The following is a 19,811-nucleotide window of genomic DNA, read 5'->3' as shown; positions in this document are numbered from 1 at the left end:
GAGGGGCTATATATACAGCTCTACTGTGGTGCTCTTTGCCACTTCCTGTTAGCAGGAGGTTAATATCCCACAAGTAAGGATGAAATCCGTGGACTCGTCATATCGTAAAAGAAAGTAATTTATCAGGTAAGCATAAATTTAGTTTTTATCAGTCTTGAATAAAGTGAACCTTTTAAACTGAGGTGCTGTGGACCGACATTTTTGAACATTATATTGCAATGTATGTGTCTCTCCTCAACATCCAGAAATGGTATAATTTGTCAAAAAGCATACCTATGTAGGCTCAGGACCAGCAATGCTCCATTTGCAGATAGCTGCTGATTGATGGCTGCACATTAATGTCTCGTGTCATTGATTCACCTGATATGTTCAGCTAGCTCCCACTAGTGAATTGCTTCTCCTTCAGCAAAGGATACCAAAAGAAAGAATCAACTTTTGTATTTTTTTAAATTGTGTGCTAAATCATGAAAGAAAACATTTGGGTTTTGTGTTTTTTTAATTCTGGTACCACAGTTAAAGACTCAATGGACTGCAAGGTTGAATACACTTTGAACTGCCTAAACTACCCTTTGTTTAGGCAGAACTAGCAATGACTGGCTGGAATCGGTCATGAGCTGACTCTGCCAGGATTCTTTCAGCCTTGTTGACATTTTGGATACAATTCTTGTTGCCATTTATTTATCTGTGATGATTCATTAGATGAGTTACTCTTACTTTGCAGGAGCTTCAACATGCACAGTTCAGGCCTATAAAGCACTATTGTTAGTTAGCAAGCAGTGCTTCCAAGAACTAGATTATGATTACCTTTTTTAGGAAAACTATTCTTTGTGTCAACCCTTAAAGCAAGGGCTAATTCCCCAGTACAAGAAGCCCTACCCAATGCTTTTTTCCATCCCCTATAGTATCATCCTTTCATGTCCTTCCTTCTTTCCACCTTTGATCCTCCCTAAATCTTTATAATGACCAAAGGGTTCTCCTACATCTTGATTGAAAATTAACCTGAAACCCATTTAGAGCTCAGAGAAGACTGGCTCATTTTCCTTCAGGTTACCATTCCAATGAGTGGCCAGTTATTTTCCTTGTTTTACATGTGGGTCCAAGTAATTTCTTTGGCTACAAAGATCTTTATATTAATTAGGTATTAATGCTGACAGTAGAGAAAATCCTCCTTAATGTAGTAATTCAGTCCATCCTCTTTGCAAGTGGGTACAGGGGTTTTATTCAAACGTTTTTCACTGTGCCAAAAAAAAGAGGGACAATTTCATTCCATGACAGATCTCAAGGTTCTTGACAAGTTTTGCAAATACTCCCAATTTTAGTTGCTTTGTTACATTTTGGTAGCCACGGAGCCTGTTTAGCGAGTAGATGTGCACTATTGATCTTAATGACACTTAATGACACTTTTCTATTGTATTTCCATCCATAACATTCACCACTGTTTTCTCTTCTTTGATTTTGATCACGATCATTATCAGTTTGTGGCTTTTCTCTTCAGTTTGCAGCGAACCCTGTGATTATTCATAAATAGGTTTTGCTCCTTTTTATTACATCTGCATGGCATATCAGTGTCCCTAATTCTGGAAGCCATCTTCACATTGGCCTACATGGCATTGTTTTCTGGTGCTTTCAATGTTATGGAGGATGCTTATCCTTCTAAAAAGTTCTCCTTTTTGGAACTCATTCTATACTTGTCTTGACAGCTTCACTCAATCCATTGTCTACATACATTCTGTCTTCCCTGAAAGGTACATTTTATATATGATCTTCTTCCGACTTGTCATAGAAGCATCAAAAATTGAGGCCTTCTTTTGGGATGTTCTGTAAACCTATATTTTCACTTATGTTATAATGAATCCATGGTCCCTTTTATAAGATTTTGGAAGATCAACAAAGTAAAATTCTTAGGGCACCATTCTGGCCTTGAATGATTTGGCTCACAGATCTGATCAAAGTATTGATGTTGTTGTTTTTTTGTCCCCAGATTCAGAATTCTAGAATCGCCACAAAGGGATGAGTGATAAAACTGGTTTTAATAATTTCTTTATGTTCTGCAAGACAGCACATGATGACCCATTTTCCTGTGTTAGTGCCCTTTTTGTCATTCACTTTTTCTCTAATGCTTTGGCTAAACGGTAAAATAAAATAGAACACGAAATAGGTGGGAAGAGAAGTTTCCATTGTGTAGTTTGTTTGCTGTTTCTGCCTTTCTTTAAGCAAGCATCTAAATATTTAATCAATTGTCTCAAAATAATTTCCTGTTTCATGTGCTGTCTTTCAAAACATAAATGGATAGTATGGAAATCCTGTTATATAAAATCTAAGACTTGATTTTAGTATACTTCTTTGTTTTGTTTTATCATGGGGGGGCGGAGCTAACCGCCATACTGAATGGATGCAAGCTAGGGAAGCTCCACCAAAAATCTTGTTTCTAAAAGGGTTTAAGGACACCTGCCTACTTGTAACTAGACCCGCAAATCCCTGCAATACATCAGAGACCAGGCGAGGGTCTGAGAGTAAGTGATTCAACAGTGTAAATGCCGGCTCTGGAACAAAAATATACGGCGGTGATTGTGGCCTACCACAAAGATATACATCCTAGCTTCGTCGTCTTCTAAAGAAACGATTACCCAAGGTATTGAGACTCGTTGCTATGTGAGAAACTGATGTTACAGTTATGGAAATTGGATCCCATACCCTTCAGGCTACCTTTGTAATTAAAAGCGGGGAAACAGGCTTTTAGCTGCTCATATACATGTATAACAGTGTCTCCATGGAGCTGGCAACCTCCCTTTTGGCAGCATTATGCGATCAACTTGATCTACATTATGCTGCACTTGTGGACACTTTGAAAAATGCAACTAGCGCTCCCTACGCTACAGTTCTATCTGAAGATACACGCGTCAACACAGCAGATGCTTTATCAGATAGCAGTGATATTACCCTGCATAGCTAGCCAGCAGCACATACACCACGGAGAGTCTGAGCCTGTCGAAAAAACGGAACGGAGAGTGCTAGAAATAGCGAAGAGCCTGGAACCTGCTCAAGTTGTGGATCTGGACTCAGAATTTGTGTCGGGACAGCGGACCGTAAGCCTTCTATCTATCGAGGGGGGAATTGTCAGCGTACCCCTGACATACCAGCTACAGCAGCCTAAAGACAGCTCTCCCCACATCAGTATAGCCGGATCAATGCAAATGGACTGTTTAGAGGTGTACCTCATACACATTGCTGATAGTGTGGACACACTCCAATTACTGAAAAGGTTCCGCTGGAAGACCGGAGTAGGTTAGATTTCAAGCCTCTCACCTAATATAGCTGTAAATGCATAGACTTAGCATTCAAGCAGCCGGTTGTAGTTTGAATGGATCCCCTGACTCAAAATGTATTATATGTATAGCAAATCACTAAGGGGCCTTTGCTATAAGCCCAACGTAAATGCTCACTGAGATTACTATCTGCTCTCCACCGTTTGATATGTTTTTGTTTCATAGCCCTAATGTTATATAGTTTTTCAGCATTGTATAGTTTTGCATAGGAATTCATACAAAGGGTCACGACTGTTGAGAACATATAGTGCACTTTCAGCATACTATAGCACAGTATTTCTATTAGACAGATATTATGATGTCTCCTTCCCACGCTATACTTTATAACAATAGTATACAAGTTAGTTGAATAGCGCTTTGTCTATACAAAATGTTTAATATAGACCTTTGAATGTTGACCACCCAAGGTTGGTTGTGCACCAACTGGATACCTATTATTTTCCTATGTTCTGTTTGTTGGGCTGCTATTATTATTGGGGTCTGTTATTGATTGTGTATTTTACGTTGTTTTCTTGAGCGAGCTAATGTTTACTACTGATTTTTACACTCATAACCTGTTAGATTTTATATACTTTTAGTAGTAGGTATGCCTTCCACTCGCAACAGACATCCCACACAAAACATTTTTAACAAACACAACAGCTCTATGTTGCTTTATGCCAGCTGCAATTTCACATACGGGGACAGTTCCAAACATTTCTATAATCTAATCTCCCATATTAGGACTTTGTGGTTGAGCCAGTTCTGTTATCTTACATATAATAATGGGATCCTAAAGACATTTAATGTTCCTCTCTATTCTTGTTTAAACTAACTGCATGCTGGAATAATATGTGATCTCTATGGAGTTCTGTAAACATTAATTACTTTATTTAAAATATCCCAAAAAACAAACAAAACAAAAACCAAAAAAACAAACAAAACTAATATATAGTATAGGGACACGCTCTTTCACTTCTTCACGTATAGAATAGGATGCCAAATCAACCAGATTCTGTTCCTATAGCGCAGAATGCATAAATACCTCTTCTCGCTGTCTTTTGTTTTACTAAGTTAGGGAAGCCATTTGCGCTATTTTCGCGGCTGCAACTCATTACTGCAGGGGTGTTGCCGGCGGCCGAGGTTGTACCCTATTTTTTGTTTTGCTCAGCAGTACATTTAATATAGAGTAGCCGCTTCCCTTATCCTAGAAAGTTGCTGGTCCCTTTCACTATCTCCGCCCTCCATAATGACTCATACAGATTATGGCCATTTAGTATTAAGTCTAGAATATAAGTTACTTAACTATCTCTTCATCCATACCCACTGCCCTAACCGTTCATCCCTTTTCGCTAATTACATACCCTCATAAGGAACTATGCTACGATGACAGAACACTATAATGTATCCGTTACTTTAACCTGCTCACAAAATAGTGGTAGTTAATGCAGGTACTTTCTTCAATATCTATACTGTTATCTCTACCCACACGGCTTAAGCACACAAGTCAGCCAGATCACTCCTTCATATAGCCCCAGAAGCTATAGTCTCATACAAAATACCTCCACTCTGTCATTCTGAATGCCTGAGGTTATCTACCATAGTGCTTTAACAAAATTTTAAATACCGACACTATAACTTATTTTCAGTTGGCATAGATTCGACCAGGTGACCATCAATTTTACTGCCACTTTTTTTAATCTCTCATATCCTTACATTCTTTAGATGGACATAGAGTCTCAACATTAAGACTTCACTGCGGAAGCTCTGCCCCCTCCCCATTCCCCCTCTATTTTGAGCGGCTTTTGTCCGTTGCACTTAACCCCCCCCCCCTAAAATACTATGGTCTGATACTGGCCACAACAAAAGCTAAGTCTCCACATCCTGACATTATTGGATTTGATAGATTAAAGATTTCCTCTCTAGCTGATGTGGGGAATACTCGTCGCATAATAATATAAAATGAAGTTCCATATTACTTAGTCCAAACACTTTTCACACAATTTATCAAGGTATGTGTGATCCCTCTTCTACATTTTCATCCCACATTACAGATCTCATTACCTCCATGCAAAAAAAAATAGAACTTGTGACACAGCTTTATATCCAATGGTTATAGCCCCTATCTCCCCCTCACTAAACACTTTTTATAGCTACCTATATATGTCCCTTCATGAGATCTTAGAAACGCTATGTGAAGTCGTAATTCTTGGGTTTTTAACAATCTTTATATAACACCACTGTATATCCTGCCTTGATGTAACTACTGTGTTTGAACAAACTTTTTATCTTACTTTGTTTTTTTTTTCCTCAAAACTTCAATAAAAATTGTTTAAAAAAAAAAAAAAGTATGTTATCATGAGTATTTAAATAGCAAATAACTATATTTAAAGGGATAACCTATACCTTAGTCATCTTAAAGTCTTAACTTAGATTAAGCTGCAAATAGCCTCCCACACTCTTTCCTTATCATGCAGCAGGAACAGTAAAAAAGTTATTTTAAAATGAATAGTGTTTCTGAGATGGCTGCCAAGTTCAGCCCATTGATGATGACATGATTTTGGCTGCATATTTCATCCGATCACAAAAGGCTCACTAGTTGGATCTAACAGACTGTCAATGCTATTCAGCAGAGTGCCTAGATGCAGCCCAGATTGTGTTGTCATCAGTGGGCTGAGCGTGGCAGCCATTTCAAACTGGCCAGAAACACTATTCTTTTTTACTCTTCCTGCTGCATGATATTAAAAGGGTGCGGGAGGCTCTTTGCAGCCTAATCTAAGGTAAGACTTTAAGATGACTAAGGTGTAGACTGTCCCTTTAAGTCCCTAAAGTTAACATATTCATCTGAAATATAAGACCTAAGACTGGGTGTAGTAAGGAAAAGCGAATGGTTGTACTGGATGTTCCTAGTGTCAGATCCAACAGCAAACAATACACAACAAAAATTTAGGAGACCATAACTAAATGTTCATCTGCAATTATCTTTAACACAACGTCATATTAAGGTTTCTTTGTTACTAGAATGTAACAGTAGTCAGAATGTTAACAGTATTTGGATGATAATGAAGAATTCAGTGTATTGTATGAAAATGAATTGTGATTTTCACTACAGACAACGCATTTCTAACAATAGTTATTCTGTTTGATTTAACAGTTCAACATCTCAGATCTAGTGCAAACAATGAGGCTTCAGAGACATGGAATGATACAAACAGAGGTACAGTACTAAATGGTTCAGAAAAGCGACATAGTACAGAGTATACTTAGGATTACATGTAAAATAGATTAGTTATAGTGCATTTCTTTATTAAAGTGAAGGTAAACTTTGGTGAATGAAAGCCCATTTTTAAAAAAATACTATTAAAAACAGGGGCACTTTCATTCATCAAAGTTTACAAAGCAGCCGTTTTGTTAAAAAAATTAATTTTTTTCTTTTGACAGCTAGAGCAGCTTCCCCCACATAGATATCCTCTATTCACACGTCAGCAATGACTAATCCTGCTTCCTCCAATCACAGCTTTGCCCCCAGGGTAGTCATTGCCTGAGGCCATGTTGTGATTGGGGAAGCTGCTCTAGCTGTGAAAAGAAAAAAGGTATTTTTTTTTTAACAAAACGTCTGCTTTGTAAACTTTGATGAATGAAAGTGCCCCTGTTTTTAATAGTATTTTTAAAAAAACGAGCTTTCATTCACCAAAGTTTACCTTTACTTTAAATGGTTAAAAACTATTGTACATGTCTGGGGTTTTTGTTTTTATAATAAAGAAAAGTAAAATAGTTTAGTTTATGTATAGATAATACAGAAATATGTATTAAATGCCAGTATAATTCTTAAACTTTAAAAACTATTTGCTTGCATTCTGTTGGTTTAGTGGACACACATTAAAAACACTAAATACTTACTGACTAAAACTATAAAATAATTAAGGGCTAGATTACAAGTGGTGCACTAACTTGCACGCAAGCTATATTGGGTGGAGGGGGGTTCGGCTATTTTGGGCATCAGAATAGCGCTCCTATTACTAGTTGAAAGTAAACGCTTTTGCTCAAGCACAATCGCGTGTTAGCGAGACTGAACTTGCGTAAAGGGTAGTGAGTTAAAAAAAAAAAGTTGCATAAAACACAACATAAAAACATTTAAAAGTACAGTTACACTCATATAAGCACTTATTGATAAACATAATTATAAAAAAAATCAAAAAATTCAAAGATATATATAGTATACAGTGTTTAACAAAAAAGGTCTCTAACATATATATATATATATATATATATATATATATATATATATATATATATATTTATACATACATACATACATACATACACATACATGCATATACATGTCTAAATATCCATCGTAATGGACTACACTCTCAAACTAAACCGGGTACACATCCTGTGACCCTGCACAATGCACAGCCCTGGATGCTCAATAGCATTCACAGCCAGCTGCACAGCCTCCAGAGACCCAGGCAGTTAACCCCAGACAAGTGTGGGTGCAAAGCAAATTAATCAACAAAACACACACAGAAAGTCTGGCGCTCGCTTTCAAATACACAGCTAAGATTAAAAGCAAAAAATGGAAGAGTTACTGCATCTGACCAAAAGGGTCAAGGTCTCTTCCCTCCTGGCACCTATCCACAGCCATACACTGCATTGTTTGGCTGTGGATAGGTCCCAGGAGGGAAGAGACCTTGACGTGTTTCCTGGGCTTGACAGATGCAGTAACCAACTCTTCCATTTTTTTGCTTTTAATCTTAGCTGTGTAGAGTTTGAACAATGAGATTAGGACTCTTAACACTTTCCATGTTCTTTGTATATTTTATATTTTATGTGCTATTTTTTTTTTTTCTACTGCTGTTTTTACACACACACACACACACACACACACATATATATACACACACACACACACACACATATATACACACACACACATATATACACACACACACACACATACACATATATACACACACACACACACATATATACACACACACACACACATATATACACACACACACACATATATACACACACACACACACATATATACACACACACACACATATATACACACACACACACACATACACATATATATATACACACACACACACACACATACATACATACATACACACACACACACATATATACACACACACACATACATATATATATATACACACACACACACACACACACACATATATACACACACACACACACACACACACAGACATATATACACACACACACACACATATATACACACACACACACACACACACATATATACACACACACACACATACATACATACAGTCATGGCCAAAAATATTGGCATTTCTGTCAGATAATGCACTACTTCGCCCAAAAAATTGTTGCAATTACAAAGGTTTAGGCATTCTCATGTTTTTTTCTTTTGTTTGTATTGGTATGACACAAAAAAGTGGAGAAAAAAAAAGCCAAATCTGACACATTCCACGCAAAACTCCAAAAATGGACAGGACAAAATCTTTGGCACCTTCTCAAAATTGTAAGAAATATTTGCATTACAAGTTTGTGATGCTCCTGTAATTTGCAATTAAACTCACTTGTATTAATTAACAGGTGCTGACAATATAGAAATCACACTGGCAATCTTTCTGTTGTGTGCCTCTGTGTGCCACACTGAGCATGGAGAAGAGAGAGAATTCTCTGAGGATTTAAGAACAAAAATTGTGGGAAAACATGGACAATCTTAAGGTTACAAGTCCATCTCCAGAGATCTTAATGTTCCTGTGTCCACTGTGCGCAACATTGTCAAGAAGTTTACAGCCCATGGCACTGTAGCTAATCTCCCTGGAGGTGGACGAAAGAGAAAAATTGATCAAAGATTGCAACAAAGAATTGTTCGAATGGTGGATAAAGAACCTAGATCAACTTTCCAGACAAATTCAAGCTGACCCTCAGGCAGAGGGTACAAATGTGTCAGCTCGCACTATACGTCACCATCTGAATGAAAAGGGATGCTAAGGTACAAGACCCAGGAGGACTCCACTGCTGACACAGAAACATAAAAAAGCCAGATTGGAGTTTGCAAAAACTTACCTGAGGAAGCCACAATCCTTTTGGGAGAATGTGCTTTGGACTGACAAAACAAAATTAAATTTTTTTTTGGTAGAGCCCATTATTCTACTGTTTTCAGAAAAAGAAATAAGACTTTTAAAGAAAATAATACAGTCAAACAATGGTGGAGGTTCACTGATGTTTTGAGGTTGCTTTGCTGCTTCAGGCACTGGATGTCTTAACTGTGTGCATGGCATTATGAAATCTGAAGAGTACCAAAGAATTATGTGGTGCAATGTAGGGCCCAGTGTCAGAAAGTTGGGTCTCTGTCAGAGGTCATGGGTCTTACAGATGGACAATGACCCAAAGCGCACATCAAAAAGCACCCAGAAATTGTTTAAGACAAAGCGCTGTAGAGTACTGAACTGACCAACAATGAGTCAAGATCTCAATACGATAGAGCACCTGTTGAGAGATCTCAAAACAGCAGTTTTGTTAAGGAACCCTTTCAATCTGAGAGACCGCAGTTGGCGAAAAGAGTGGTCCAAAATTCCAGTAGAGAGGTATAAGAAACTCATTGATGGTTACAGGAAGCGATTGATTTCAGTTATTTTTTCCAAGGGGCGTGCTACTAAATATTTAATTGAGAGTGCCAATAATTTTGTCCAGTCCATTTTTGGAGTTTTGCGTAAAATATGTCAGATATATGGGTTTTTTTCTCCACTTTGTGTATCATACCAATACAAACATGGAAAAAATAAACATGAGAATGCCTAAACATTTGTAATTGCAACATTTTTCTGGGCGAAGTGGTGCATTTTCTGACAGAAATGCAGGGGTGCCAATATTTTTGGCCATAACTGTATGTGTGTGTATATGTATGTATGTGTATATATATATATATATATATATGTGTGTGTGTGTGTATATAATTATGTATACATATGAGCCCCTTGCAGTCAATAATGTTTTCAACTGTGTATATACTGTATTTTCTTCACATAGGGAAATATCTTCTTTGTTTATATATATATATATTTGACACACAGAAAAATACAGCGCTATAGAAAAATAGAGTCCCAATGAAGTAATCACCAGTGTAGTATCTCTAATCACAGTCCTCCTGTATCTTTAAACCACAATCAGTTCTTGATAAGGAGGCAAGAGGTCCCCAGTATACTTGCAGCCTAATCCCAGAAAAGGGGTCACCCAAAAAAGAAAAACCCGTAGAGAATCTAAAACAACAGAAGAGGGAAGGGCGCACAGACAACAGGGTCCTCTCTGGTGTAGAATGTAAAGTTTCAAATGCAGCAAAGAAAAAGATGAGCCAAATGAACACTCACTTGTAATAACCTCAACACATATGAGGTATGGTAACAGCAGGGAAGGTAATTAAAGCCCAGATTCCTCTACAAATGTATATCCAAACTAATTTAACAGAAGATTAACCATTGAAAGTTAGGAATCCTTAGTCCTGTAAGCTATTCGTAACAAGCAGAGTGACAAGGGAGCACAAAGGGGGAACAAACGGGCCAATTAAAAAACCAAGGGAAACCTTTAATTGGAAAAAAGTATATATAACATGTACACAATGTATCACATAAAAATGTAAACCAAATACAAACTCTCATACACTAGAGAGAGTGAATAAAAGCGTGCCGTAGCACAACAAAGCGATCAAATTTGAGTAATGAAGCGACCAACAGCGTTGTGAAACGCGTCAGGCCACTCTTCATTACTCAAATTTGATTGCTTTGTTTTGCTATAGCACGCTTTACCAATTAAAAGTTTCCCTTGGTTTTTGAATTGGCCCGTTTGTTCCCTCTGTGCTCCCTTGTCACTGCTTGATACGAATAGCATACAGGTCTGAGGATTTCTTACTTTCAACAGTTAATCTTCTGTTGAATCAGTTTGGATATACATTTGAAGAGGAACCTTCAATTACCTTCCCTGCTGTTACCATACCTCATATGTGTTGAGGTTATTACAAGTGTGTGTTCATTTAGCTCATCTTTTTCTTTGCTGCATTTGAAACTTTACATACTACAACAGAGAGGACCCTGTAGCCTGTGCGCCCTTCCCTCTTCTGTTGTTTTATATATATATATATAAGTATATAAAAAGTAACTTCTATTCTAAATTATCAATAAATTATCAATAAAATGACATAACGTTTTTCATGACATTTGACAAAGGTGTGAAACTCCCCCGAAACGTTATGTTGTTTTATTGATAATTTAGAATAAAAGTTACTTTTTATGAAGACCAGTGAGTGCCTTTTTTTTGATGGGATTCTCTCTCTCTCTCTCTCTCTCCACCTTTTATCTGTATATATTCATATAGATATACAGGTATAGATATGTTTTTAAAATAATAATCACATATATATTTAAAAATAAATAGAACATTGTTATTCTATGTGAAGAAAATTGGAATGTAAACTATGCGAGTCGCGTTGTAGGTCTAACTCGGTGTCAGGTTAGCGCACTTGAAGACAGATATCTTAAGGCGCGTTATGTAAATATTGTTTTTTTATATTTAATAATTATTAATTATAGAGGTTTTAAAAAAATCTTAAATACATATGTATTCTAATTATTTTTGTAGAACCTCTATAATTATTAATTATTATGGTTTACATTTTTATATTTAATAATTCATTATAGAGGTTCTAAAAAGTTCTTAAAAAATACATATGTATTCTAATGATTTTTTTAGAATTTGTTAGAACCTCTCTTTATAGCCATTATTTAGAATGTCATTTTATTTTCTATGATCCTACAACCTAACATTGATCCTATTTTAAATATGTTTTTTTTTTATTTTCCTTTACAGGAACAATACATTTTCTGCTATCAAGTTATCTTATATATCCTGAAACGTCTACAAACTGATGATCTTCATAAAAGCAACTAAATGATTCACTGTCCACCAGAGCAAAACTCATTGTGAAAGTTTTATTTCTTTATCCAAATTTAAATTGTTTTATTGATACATTTGTTGTATTTTATTATCATTTAAAAATGAAATTGTTTTACACAATATTCCCTAACTGGTCAATTTTACCAGTAATGCTTAAAATAACAAGAGCTGCATTTTAGTAGCTTACTTATGTCCGTTCAGTTGGTAGGAACTTTACTACAAAAAGGATGCCAAGTGCAGTTATTAAACTGTGTTTTTTTTATATATTTTTTTTTTAGTTTTGGGGTTTAGGGAGTGTAAAGACAGTATTTTAATACAATGAAATTGTTACAAAGACTCTTTGCTTTTGTAAACCCAGTAGGCTTGTATATTCGCAGGTACATTTTCAAATATTTTCTAAAGATGAATTCATTTTCAATGGAATTCTTGAAATCGGTATTTAAAAAAACAAACATTTAGACAGATTATTTCTGTAGACCAAAAATGTAGTAAATTTATTGTAATTATTGCATACATTTCATAATGTTTACTTATAGATTTTTATGTACTATTTATATACTTTTACAAAAAAAAAAAAGAGGAATCCCATTTGCCTGGTTTATTGGGCATTTTTCTCTACTTTGTAAATAAAAAGTAAATTTTAAAACTTCTGAGTGTTTATTGTGTTTAAAAGAGAACAAGAGCATTGTTCATAAGTACAAATATTCAACCATAAATGTGTTACACCAAAACTGTTACTTTGCTTTTGCATCTGCTTATATCACACAAGTATATCAAGTGAAAATTGACAAAAATCTTTTAAAATAGTTTGGCCAATAGTCTCTCCATTTCTCTTTACCCCCCCCACTCACACACTGACTGCTTTTTTAGTAGTGCATTTATTAGTGGTGTTATGACATGGTCAGTTAGAGATCTTAGGTGTCCGCTTTTCAAAATATTATTACCAATGACTTCTTTATAGAATGTTGAATGTATTTTTTTAAGGGAGGAGTTGATCTTAAAAATGACCTATTGTCCTGTTTCCCCGTATTCTCAGTATTTCTTTCATCAGATGGTGAGAGTCCACAAGTTATCATTTGTTGAGATTCACCTCATAACCACTAGAAAAATGCAAAAGATACTTCAACACACCACAGCATTAAATTCCTCTCACTTCCCATGATCCTCTTTTTCTTTTGCCTTGATGGAATGACGTGAAAGTTGAAGTGCAGATCTACTCGCCATTGAGAGGGGTTCTTTAAACAATCTGAGGCCCATTTCCTCCTCGTAGTATGCATATGGCCAGAGGGGTAGACAAGGAGGTATCAGCCAGGCAGTGAAAGGTCTTTTCTCATTGAGAAATTGTGTAGGTCTCCCAGGTGACATCTGGACTTGTCCACTGACCTCCTGGTCTACAGTGAGCTGCTCCTTGTGGGACCCACAGACCTCCCCAGGTCAAATGTGGACTTGTCTCGCCAGTTCTCTGGGCTGTAGATACTGTTACTTGTTAGATGCATTGCATTGTGCTTACACTGCCTATGATGGGCTTGTCTACTGAAAGCAAGTTGCTGCAGAGAAATAAAGGAACATTCAACCCAAAAATTTTCGAAGTAGAACATACAATTTTAAACAACTTTCTCCTGTTAAGTGTAGTCAGTCCACGGGTCATCCATTACTTATGGGATTATATCTCCTCCCTAACAGGAAGTGCAAGAGGATCACCCAAGCAGAGCTGCTATATAGCTCCTCCCCTCTACGTCATACCCAGTCATTCTCTTGCACCTAACTAAAGATAGGACGTGTGAGAGGACTGTGGTGTGTTAAACTTAGTTTTTATTTCTTCAATCAAAAGTTTGTTATTTTAAACGGCACCGGAGTGTGTTGTTTGTTCTCAGGCAGCATTAGAAGATGAATCTACCTGAGTTTGTCTATGATCTTAGCAGTCGTAACTAAGATCCACTTGCTGTTCTCGGCCATTCTGAGGAGTGAGGTAACTTCAGAACAGGGGATAGCATGCAGGGCCCACCTGCAAGGAGGTATGTGCAGTAAATTATTTTCTAAGGAACGGAATTGACTGAGAAAATACTGCTAATACCGATGTAATGTAAGTGCAGCCTTAAATGCAGTAGTAGCGACTGGTATCAGGCTGATATGTATGTATGTATACTCTGAGGTATTTCTGGGGAATGGAATTTCACTAAGAAAATACTGTCAATATTAAAGTAATATTTGAGCCAGCACTGCAGTGAAAGCGACTAGCAGCAGGCTTATTAATAACACTTCATAATTTTCAATTTTTAAAACGTTTACTGGCATGTTAATCGTTTTTTCTGAGGTACTTGGTGATAAAACTTTATGGGCATGATTTTTACCACATGGCTGTCGTTTTTTTCTGCATAAAAACAGTTTACTGAGCTTCCCCACTGTTGTAATATGAGTGGGAGGGGCCTATTTTAGCGGTTTATTGTGCAGTAAAAATTTAGTCACAGTCTTCCTATTTCTTCCTCCATGATCCAGGACGTCTCTACAAAGCCCAGGGGTCTCCAAAACTAGTTTTGAGGGAGGTAATCAGTCACAGCAGACCTGTGACAGTGTGTTTGACTGTGATAAAAACGTTTATTATTTCAACTGTTATCCGTTTTGGGTATTAAGGGGTTAATCATCCTTTTGCTGGTGGGTGCAATCCTCTGCTAACTTTATACATTTTCTGTTAAAATTTGGTTGTTTTAACATATTTGGTTCATTGTTAATTCAACTGTGTCAAATTTTTATGTTTTCTTAAAAGCGCAGTAGCGTTTTTTATATAGCTTGTAAATTTATTTAAAAGTTTTTTTCCAAGCTTGCTAGTGTTATTGCTAGTCTGTTTAAACATGTCTGACACAAATGAATCTGTTTGTTCACTATGTTTAAAGGCCAATGTGGAGCCCAATAGAAATTTGTGCACTCAATGTATAGATGTTACTTTGAATAAAAGTCAAACTTTATATGTTAAAAAAATATCACCAGACAACGAGGGGGAAGTTATGCCGACTAACTCTCCTAACGTGTCAGTACCTTTGCCTCCCACTCAGGAGGTGCGTGATATTGTGGCGCCAAGTACATCAGGGCGGCCCATACAAATCACTTTGCAAGACATGGCTAATGTTATGACTGAAGTACTATCTAAATTGCCAGAATTAAGAGGTAAACGCGATCACTCTGGGGTAAGAACAGAGTGGGCTGATAATAATAGAGCCATGTCTGATACTGCGTCACAATTTGCAGAACATGAGGACGGAGAGCTTCATTCTGTGGGTGACGGATCTGATCCAAGTAAACTGGATTCAGACATTTCAAATTTTAAATTTAAGCTTGAGAACCTCCGTGTATTACTAGGGGAGGTATTAGCGGCTCTGAATGATTGTAACACGGTTGCAATTCCAGAGAAAGTATGTAGGCTGGATAAATATTTTGCGGTACCGGCGTGTACTGACGTTTTTCCTATACCTAAAAGGCTTACAGAAATTGTTAACAAGGAGTGGGATAGACCTGGTGTGCCCTTTTCACCCCCTCCTATATTTAGAAAAATGTTTCCAATAGACGCCACCACACGGGACCTATGGCAGACGGTCCCTAAGGTGGAAGGAGCAGTTTCTACTCTGGCTAAGCGCACCACTATCCCGGTGGAGGATAGCTGTGCTTTTTCAGATCCAATGGATAAAAAGTTAGAGGGTTATCTTAAGAAAATGTATTGCATGCATCGCGCCTGTCACTGCTGCGGCGGCATTCTGGTTTGAGTCTCTGGAAGAGACCCTTAGCACAGCTCCATTGGATGAGATTATGAACAAGCTTAAAGCCCTTAAGCTAGCTAATTCATTTATTTCTGATGCCGTAGTACACTTAACCAAACTTACGGCTAAGAACTCCGGATTCGCCATTCAAGCGCGTAGAGCGCTGTGGCTTAAATCCTGGTCAGCTGATGTGACTTCTAAATCTAAATTGCTTAATATTCCTTTCAAAGGGCAGACATTATTCAGGCCCGGCTTGAAAGAAATTATCGCTGACATTACTGGAGGTAAGGGCCATGCCCTGCCTCAAGACAGGGCAAAACCAAAGGCTAAACAGTCTAATTTTCGTGCCTTTCGTAACTTCAAGGCAGGAGCAGCATCAACTTCCTCCGCTCCAAGACAGGAAGGAACTGTTGCTCGCTACAGACAGGGCTGGAAACCTAACCAGTCCTGGAACAAGGGCAAGCAGGCCAGAAAACTTGCTGCTGCCCCTAAGACAGCATGAAGTGAGGGCCCCCGATCCGGAAACGGATCTAGTGGGGGGCAGACTTTCTCTCTTCGCCCAGGCTTGGGCAAGAGATGTCCAGGATCCCTGGGCGTTGGAGATCATATCTCAGGGATATCTTCTGGACTTCAAAGCTTCTCCTCCTCAAGGGAGATTTCATCTTTCAAGGTTATCAGCAAACCAGATAAAGAAAGAGGCGTTTCTACGCTGTGTACAAGACCTCTTACTAATGGGAGTGATCCACCCAGTTCCGCGGTCGGAACACGGGCAAGGATTCTATTCAAATCTGTTTGTGGTTCCCAAAAAAGAGGGAACCTTCAGACCAATCTTGGACTTAAAGATCCTAAACAAATTCCTAAGAGTTCCATCGTTCAAAATGGAAACTATTCGAACCATCTTACCCATGATCCAAGAGGGTCAGTACATGACCACAGTGGATTTAAAGGATGCCTACCTTCACATACCGATTCACAAGGATCATTACCGGTATCTAAGATTTGCCTTCCTAAACAGGCATTACCAGTTTGTAGCTCTTCCCTTCGGGTTAGTTACGGCTCCAAGAATCTTTACAAAGGTTCTGGGCTCTCTTCTGGCGGTACTAAGACCGCGAGGCATAGCGGTAGCTCCGTACCTAGACGACATTCTGATACAAGCGTCAAGTTTCCAAACTGCCAAGTCTCATACAGAGTTAGTTCTGGCATTTCTAAGGTCGCATGGGTGGAAGGTGAACGTAGAAAAGAGTTCTCTATTGCCACTCACAAGAGTTCCCTTTCTAGGGACTCTTATAGATTCTGTAGAAATGAAAATTTACCTTACGGAGGACAGGTTATCAAAACTTCTAAATGCTTGCCGTGTCCTTCATTCCATTCAACACCCGTCAGTGGCTCAGTGCATGGAGGTAATCGGCTTAATGGTAGCGGCAATGGACATAGTACCATTTGCGCGCCTGCATCTCAGACCGCTGCAATTGTGCATGCTAAGTCAGTGGAATGGGGATTACTCAGATTTGTCCCCTCTGCTAAATCTGGATCAAGAGACCAGAGATTCTCTTCTATGGTGGCTTTCTCGGCCACATCTGTCCAAGGGAATGCCCTTCCGCAGGCCAGATTGGACGATTGTAACAACAGACGCCAGCCTTCTAGGTTGGGGCGCAGTCTGGAATTCCCTGAAGGCTCAGGGATCATGGACTCAGGAGGAGAGACTCCTTCCAATAAACATTCTGGAATTAAGAGCAATTTTCAATGCTCTTCTGGCTTGGCCTCAGTTAGCAACTCTGAGGTTCATCAGGTTTCAGTCGGACAACATCACGACTGTGGCTTACATCAACCATCAAGGAGGAACAAGGAGTTCCCTAGCGATGATGGAAGTCTCAAAGATAATTCGCTGGGCAGAGTCTCACTCTTGCCACCTGTCAGCGATCCACATCCCAGGCGTGGAGAACTGGGAGGCGGATTTTCTAAGTCGCCAGACCTTTCATCTGGGGGAGTGGGAACTTCATCCGGAGGTGTTTGCCCAACTGCTTCATCATTGGGGCAAACCAGATCTGGATCTCATGGCGTCTCGCCAGAACGCCAAGCTTCCTTGTTACGGATCCAGGTCCAGGGACCCGGGAGCGGTACTGATAGATGCTCTGACAGCACCTTGGGTCTTCAACATGGCTTATGTGTTTCCACCTTTCCCGATGCTTCCTCGATTGATTGCCAGGATCAAACAGGAGAGAGCATCGGTGATTCTAATAGCACCTGCGTGGCCACGCAGGACCTGGTATGCAGATCTAGTGGACATGTCGTCCTGTCCACCATGGTCTCTGCCTCTGAGACAGGACCTTCTGATTCAGGGTCCTTTCAAACATCCAAATCTAATTTCTCTGAGGCTGACTGCATGGAGATTGAACGCTTGATTCTATCAAAGCGTGGATTCTCGGAGTCAGTGATTGATACCTTAATACAGGCTAGGAAACCTGTTACCAGGAAAATTTACCATAATATATGGCGTAAATACTTAGGATATTGTCTTTTCTACAAGAAGGTTTAGAAAAGGGTTTATCTGCTAGTTCGTTAAAGGGACAGATTTCAGCTCTGTCTATCCTTTTACACAAACGTCTGGCAGAAGTTCCAGACGTTCAGGCTTTTTGTCAGGCTTTGCCTAGGATTAAGCCTGTGTTTAAGACTGTTGCTCCGCCGTGGAGCTTAAACTTAGTTCTTAATGTTCTGCAAGGTGTTCCGTTTGAACCCCTTCATTCCATCGATATCAAGCTGTTATCTTGGAAAGTTCTGTTTTTAATGGCTATTTCCTCGGCTCGAAGAGTCTCTGAGTTATCGGCCTTACATTGTGATTCTCCTTATCTGATTTTTCATTCAGACAAGGTAGTTCTGCGTACTAAACCTGGGTTCTTACATAAGGTAGTCACTAACAAGAATATCAATCAAGAGATTGTTGTTCCATCATTGTGCCCTAACCCTTCTTCAAAGAAGGAACGACTTTTGCACAATGTGGACGTCATCCGTGCCCTGAAATTTTATTTGCAGGCAACTAAAGATTTTCGTCAAACTTCTTCCCTGTTTGTCGTTTATTCTGGACAGAGGAGAGGTCAAAAAGCTTCGGCTACCTCTCTCTCTTTTTGGCTTCGTAGCATAATACGTTTAGCCTATGAGACTGCTGGACAGCAGCCTCCTGAAAGGATTACAGCTCATTCTACTAGAGCTGTGGCTTCCACTTGGGCCTTTAAGAATGAGGCCTCTGTTGAACAGATTTGCAAGGCTGCAACTTGGTCTTCACTTTACACTTTTTCAAAATTTTACAAATTTGACACTTTTGCTTCTTCGGAGGCTGTTTTTGGGAGAAAGGTTCTACAGGCAGTGGTTCCTTCCATGTAAAGATCCTGCCTGTCCCTCCCGTCATCTGTGTACTTTTAGCTTTGGTATTGGTATCCCATAAGTAATGGATGACCCGTGGACTGACTACACTTAACAGGAGAAAATATAATTTATGCTTACCTGATAAATTCATTTCTCCTGTAGTGTAGTCAGTCCACGGCCCGCCCTGTTTTTTTACGGCAGGTCTAAATTTTAATTAAACTCCAGTCACCACTGCACCCTATAGTTTCTCCTTTCTCGTATGGTTTCGGTCGAATGACTGGATATGACGTAGAGGGGAGGAGCTATATAGCAGCTCTGCTTGGGTGATCCTCTTGCACTTCCTGTTAGGGAGGAGATATAATCCCATAAGTAATGGATGACCCGTGGACTGACTACACTACAGGAGAAATGAATTTAT

General features: G+C 38.6%; 1 protein-coding gene across 2 annotated transcripts in view; it reads left to right on the top strand.

The window, feature by feature from the left end:
- PTPN13 (protein tyrosine phosphatase non-receptor type 13) overlaps positions 1-12,930 on the top strand; it is a 565,956-nt gene extending 553,026 nt beyond the window's left edge. For both annotated transcript variants that reach the window (XM_053703380.1, XM_053703379.1), the window contains 2 exons: positions 6,460-6,522; positions 12,198-12,930. In XM_053703380.1, coding sequence (XP_053559355.1) covers positions 6,460-6,522; positions 12,198-12,278 — 144 coding nt within the window. In that variant the 3' untranslated portion in view covers positions 12,279-12,930. The remainder of the gene's footprint in view (positions 1-6,459; positions 6,523-12,197) is intronic.
- The last annotated feature ends 6,881 nt before the right edge of the window (positions 12,931-19,811 follow it).

The sequence above is a fragment of the Bombina bombina genome, chromosome 2, assembly GCF_027579735.1.
Source record: "Bombina bombina isolate aBomBom1 chromosome 2, aBomBom1.pri, whole genome shotgun sequence".
Classification (NCBI taxonomy): domain Eukaryota; kingdom Metazoa; phylum Chordata; class Amphibia; order Anura; family Bombinatoridae; genus Bombina; species Bombina bombina.
The sequence above is the reverse complement of the archived record's forward strand: the minus strand, read 5'-3'. Positions and strand labels throughout refer to the sequence as shown.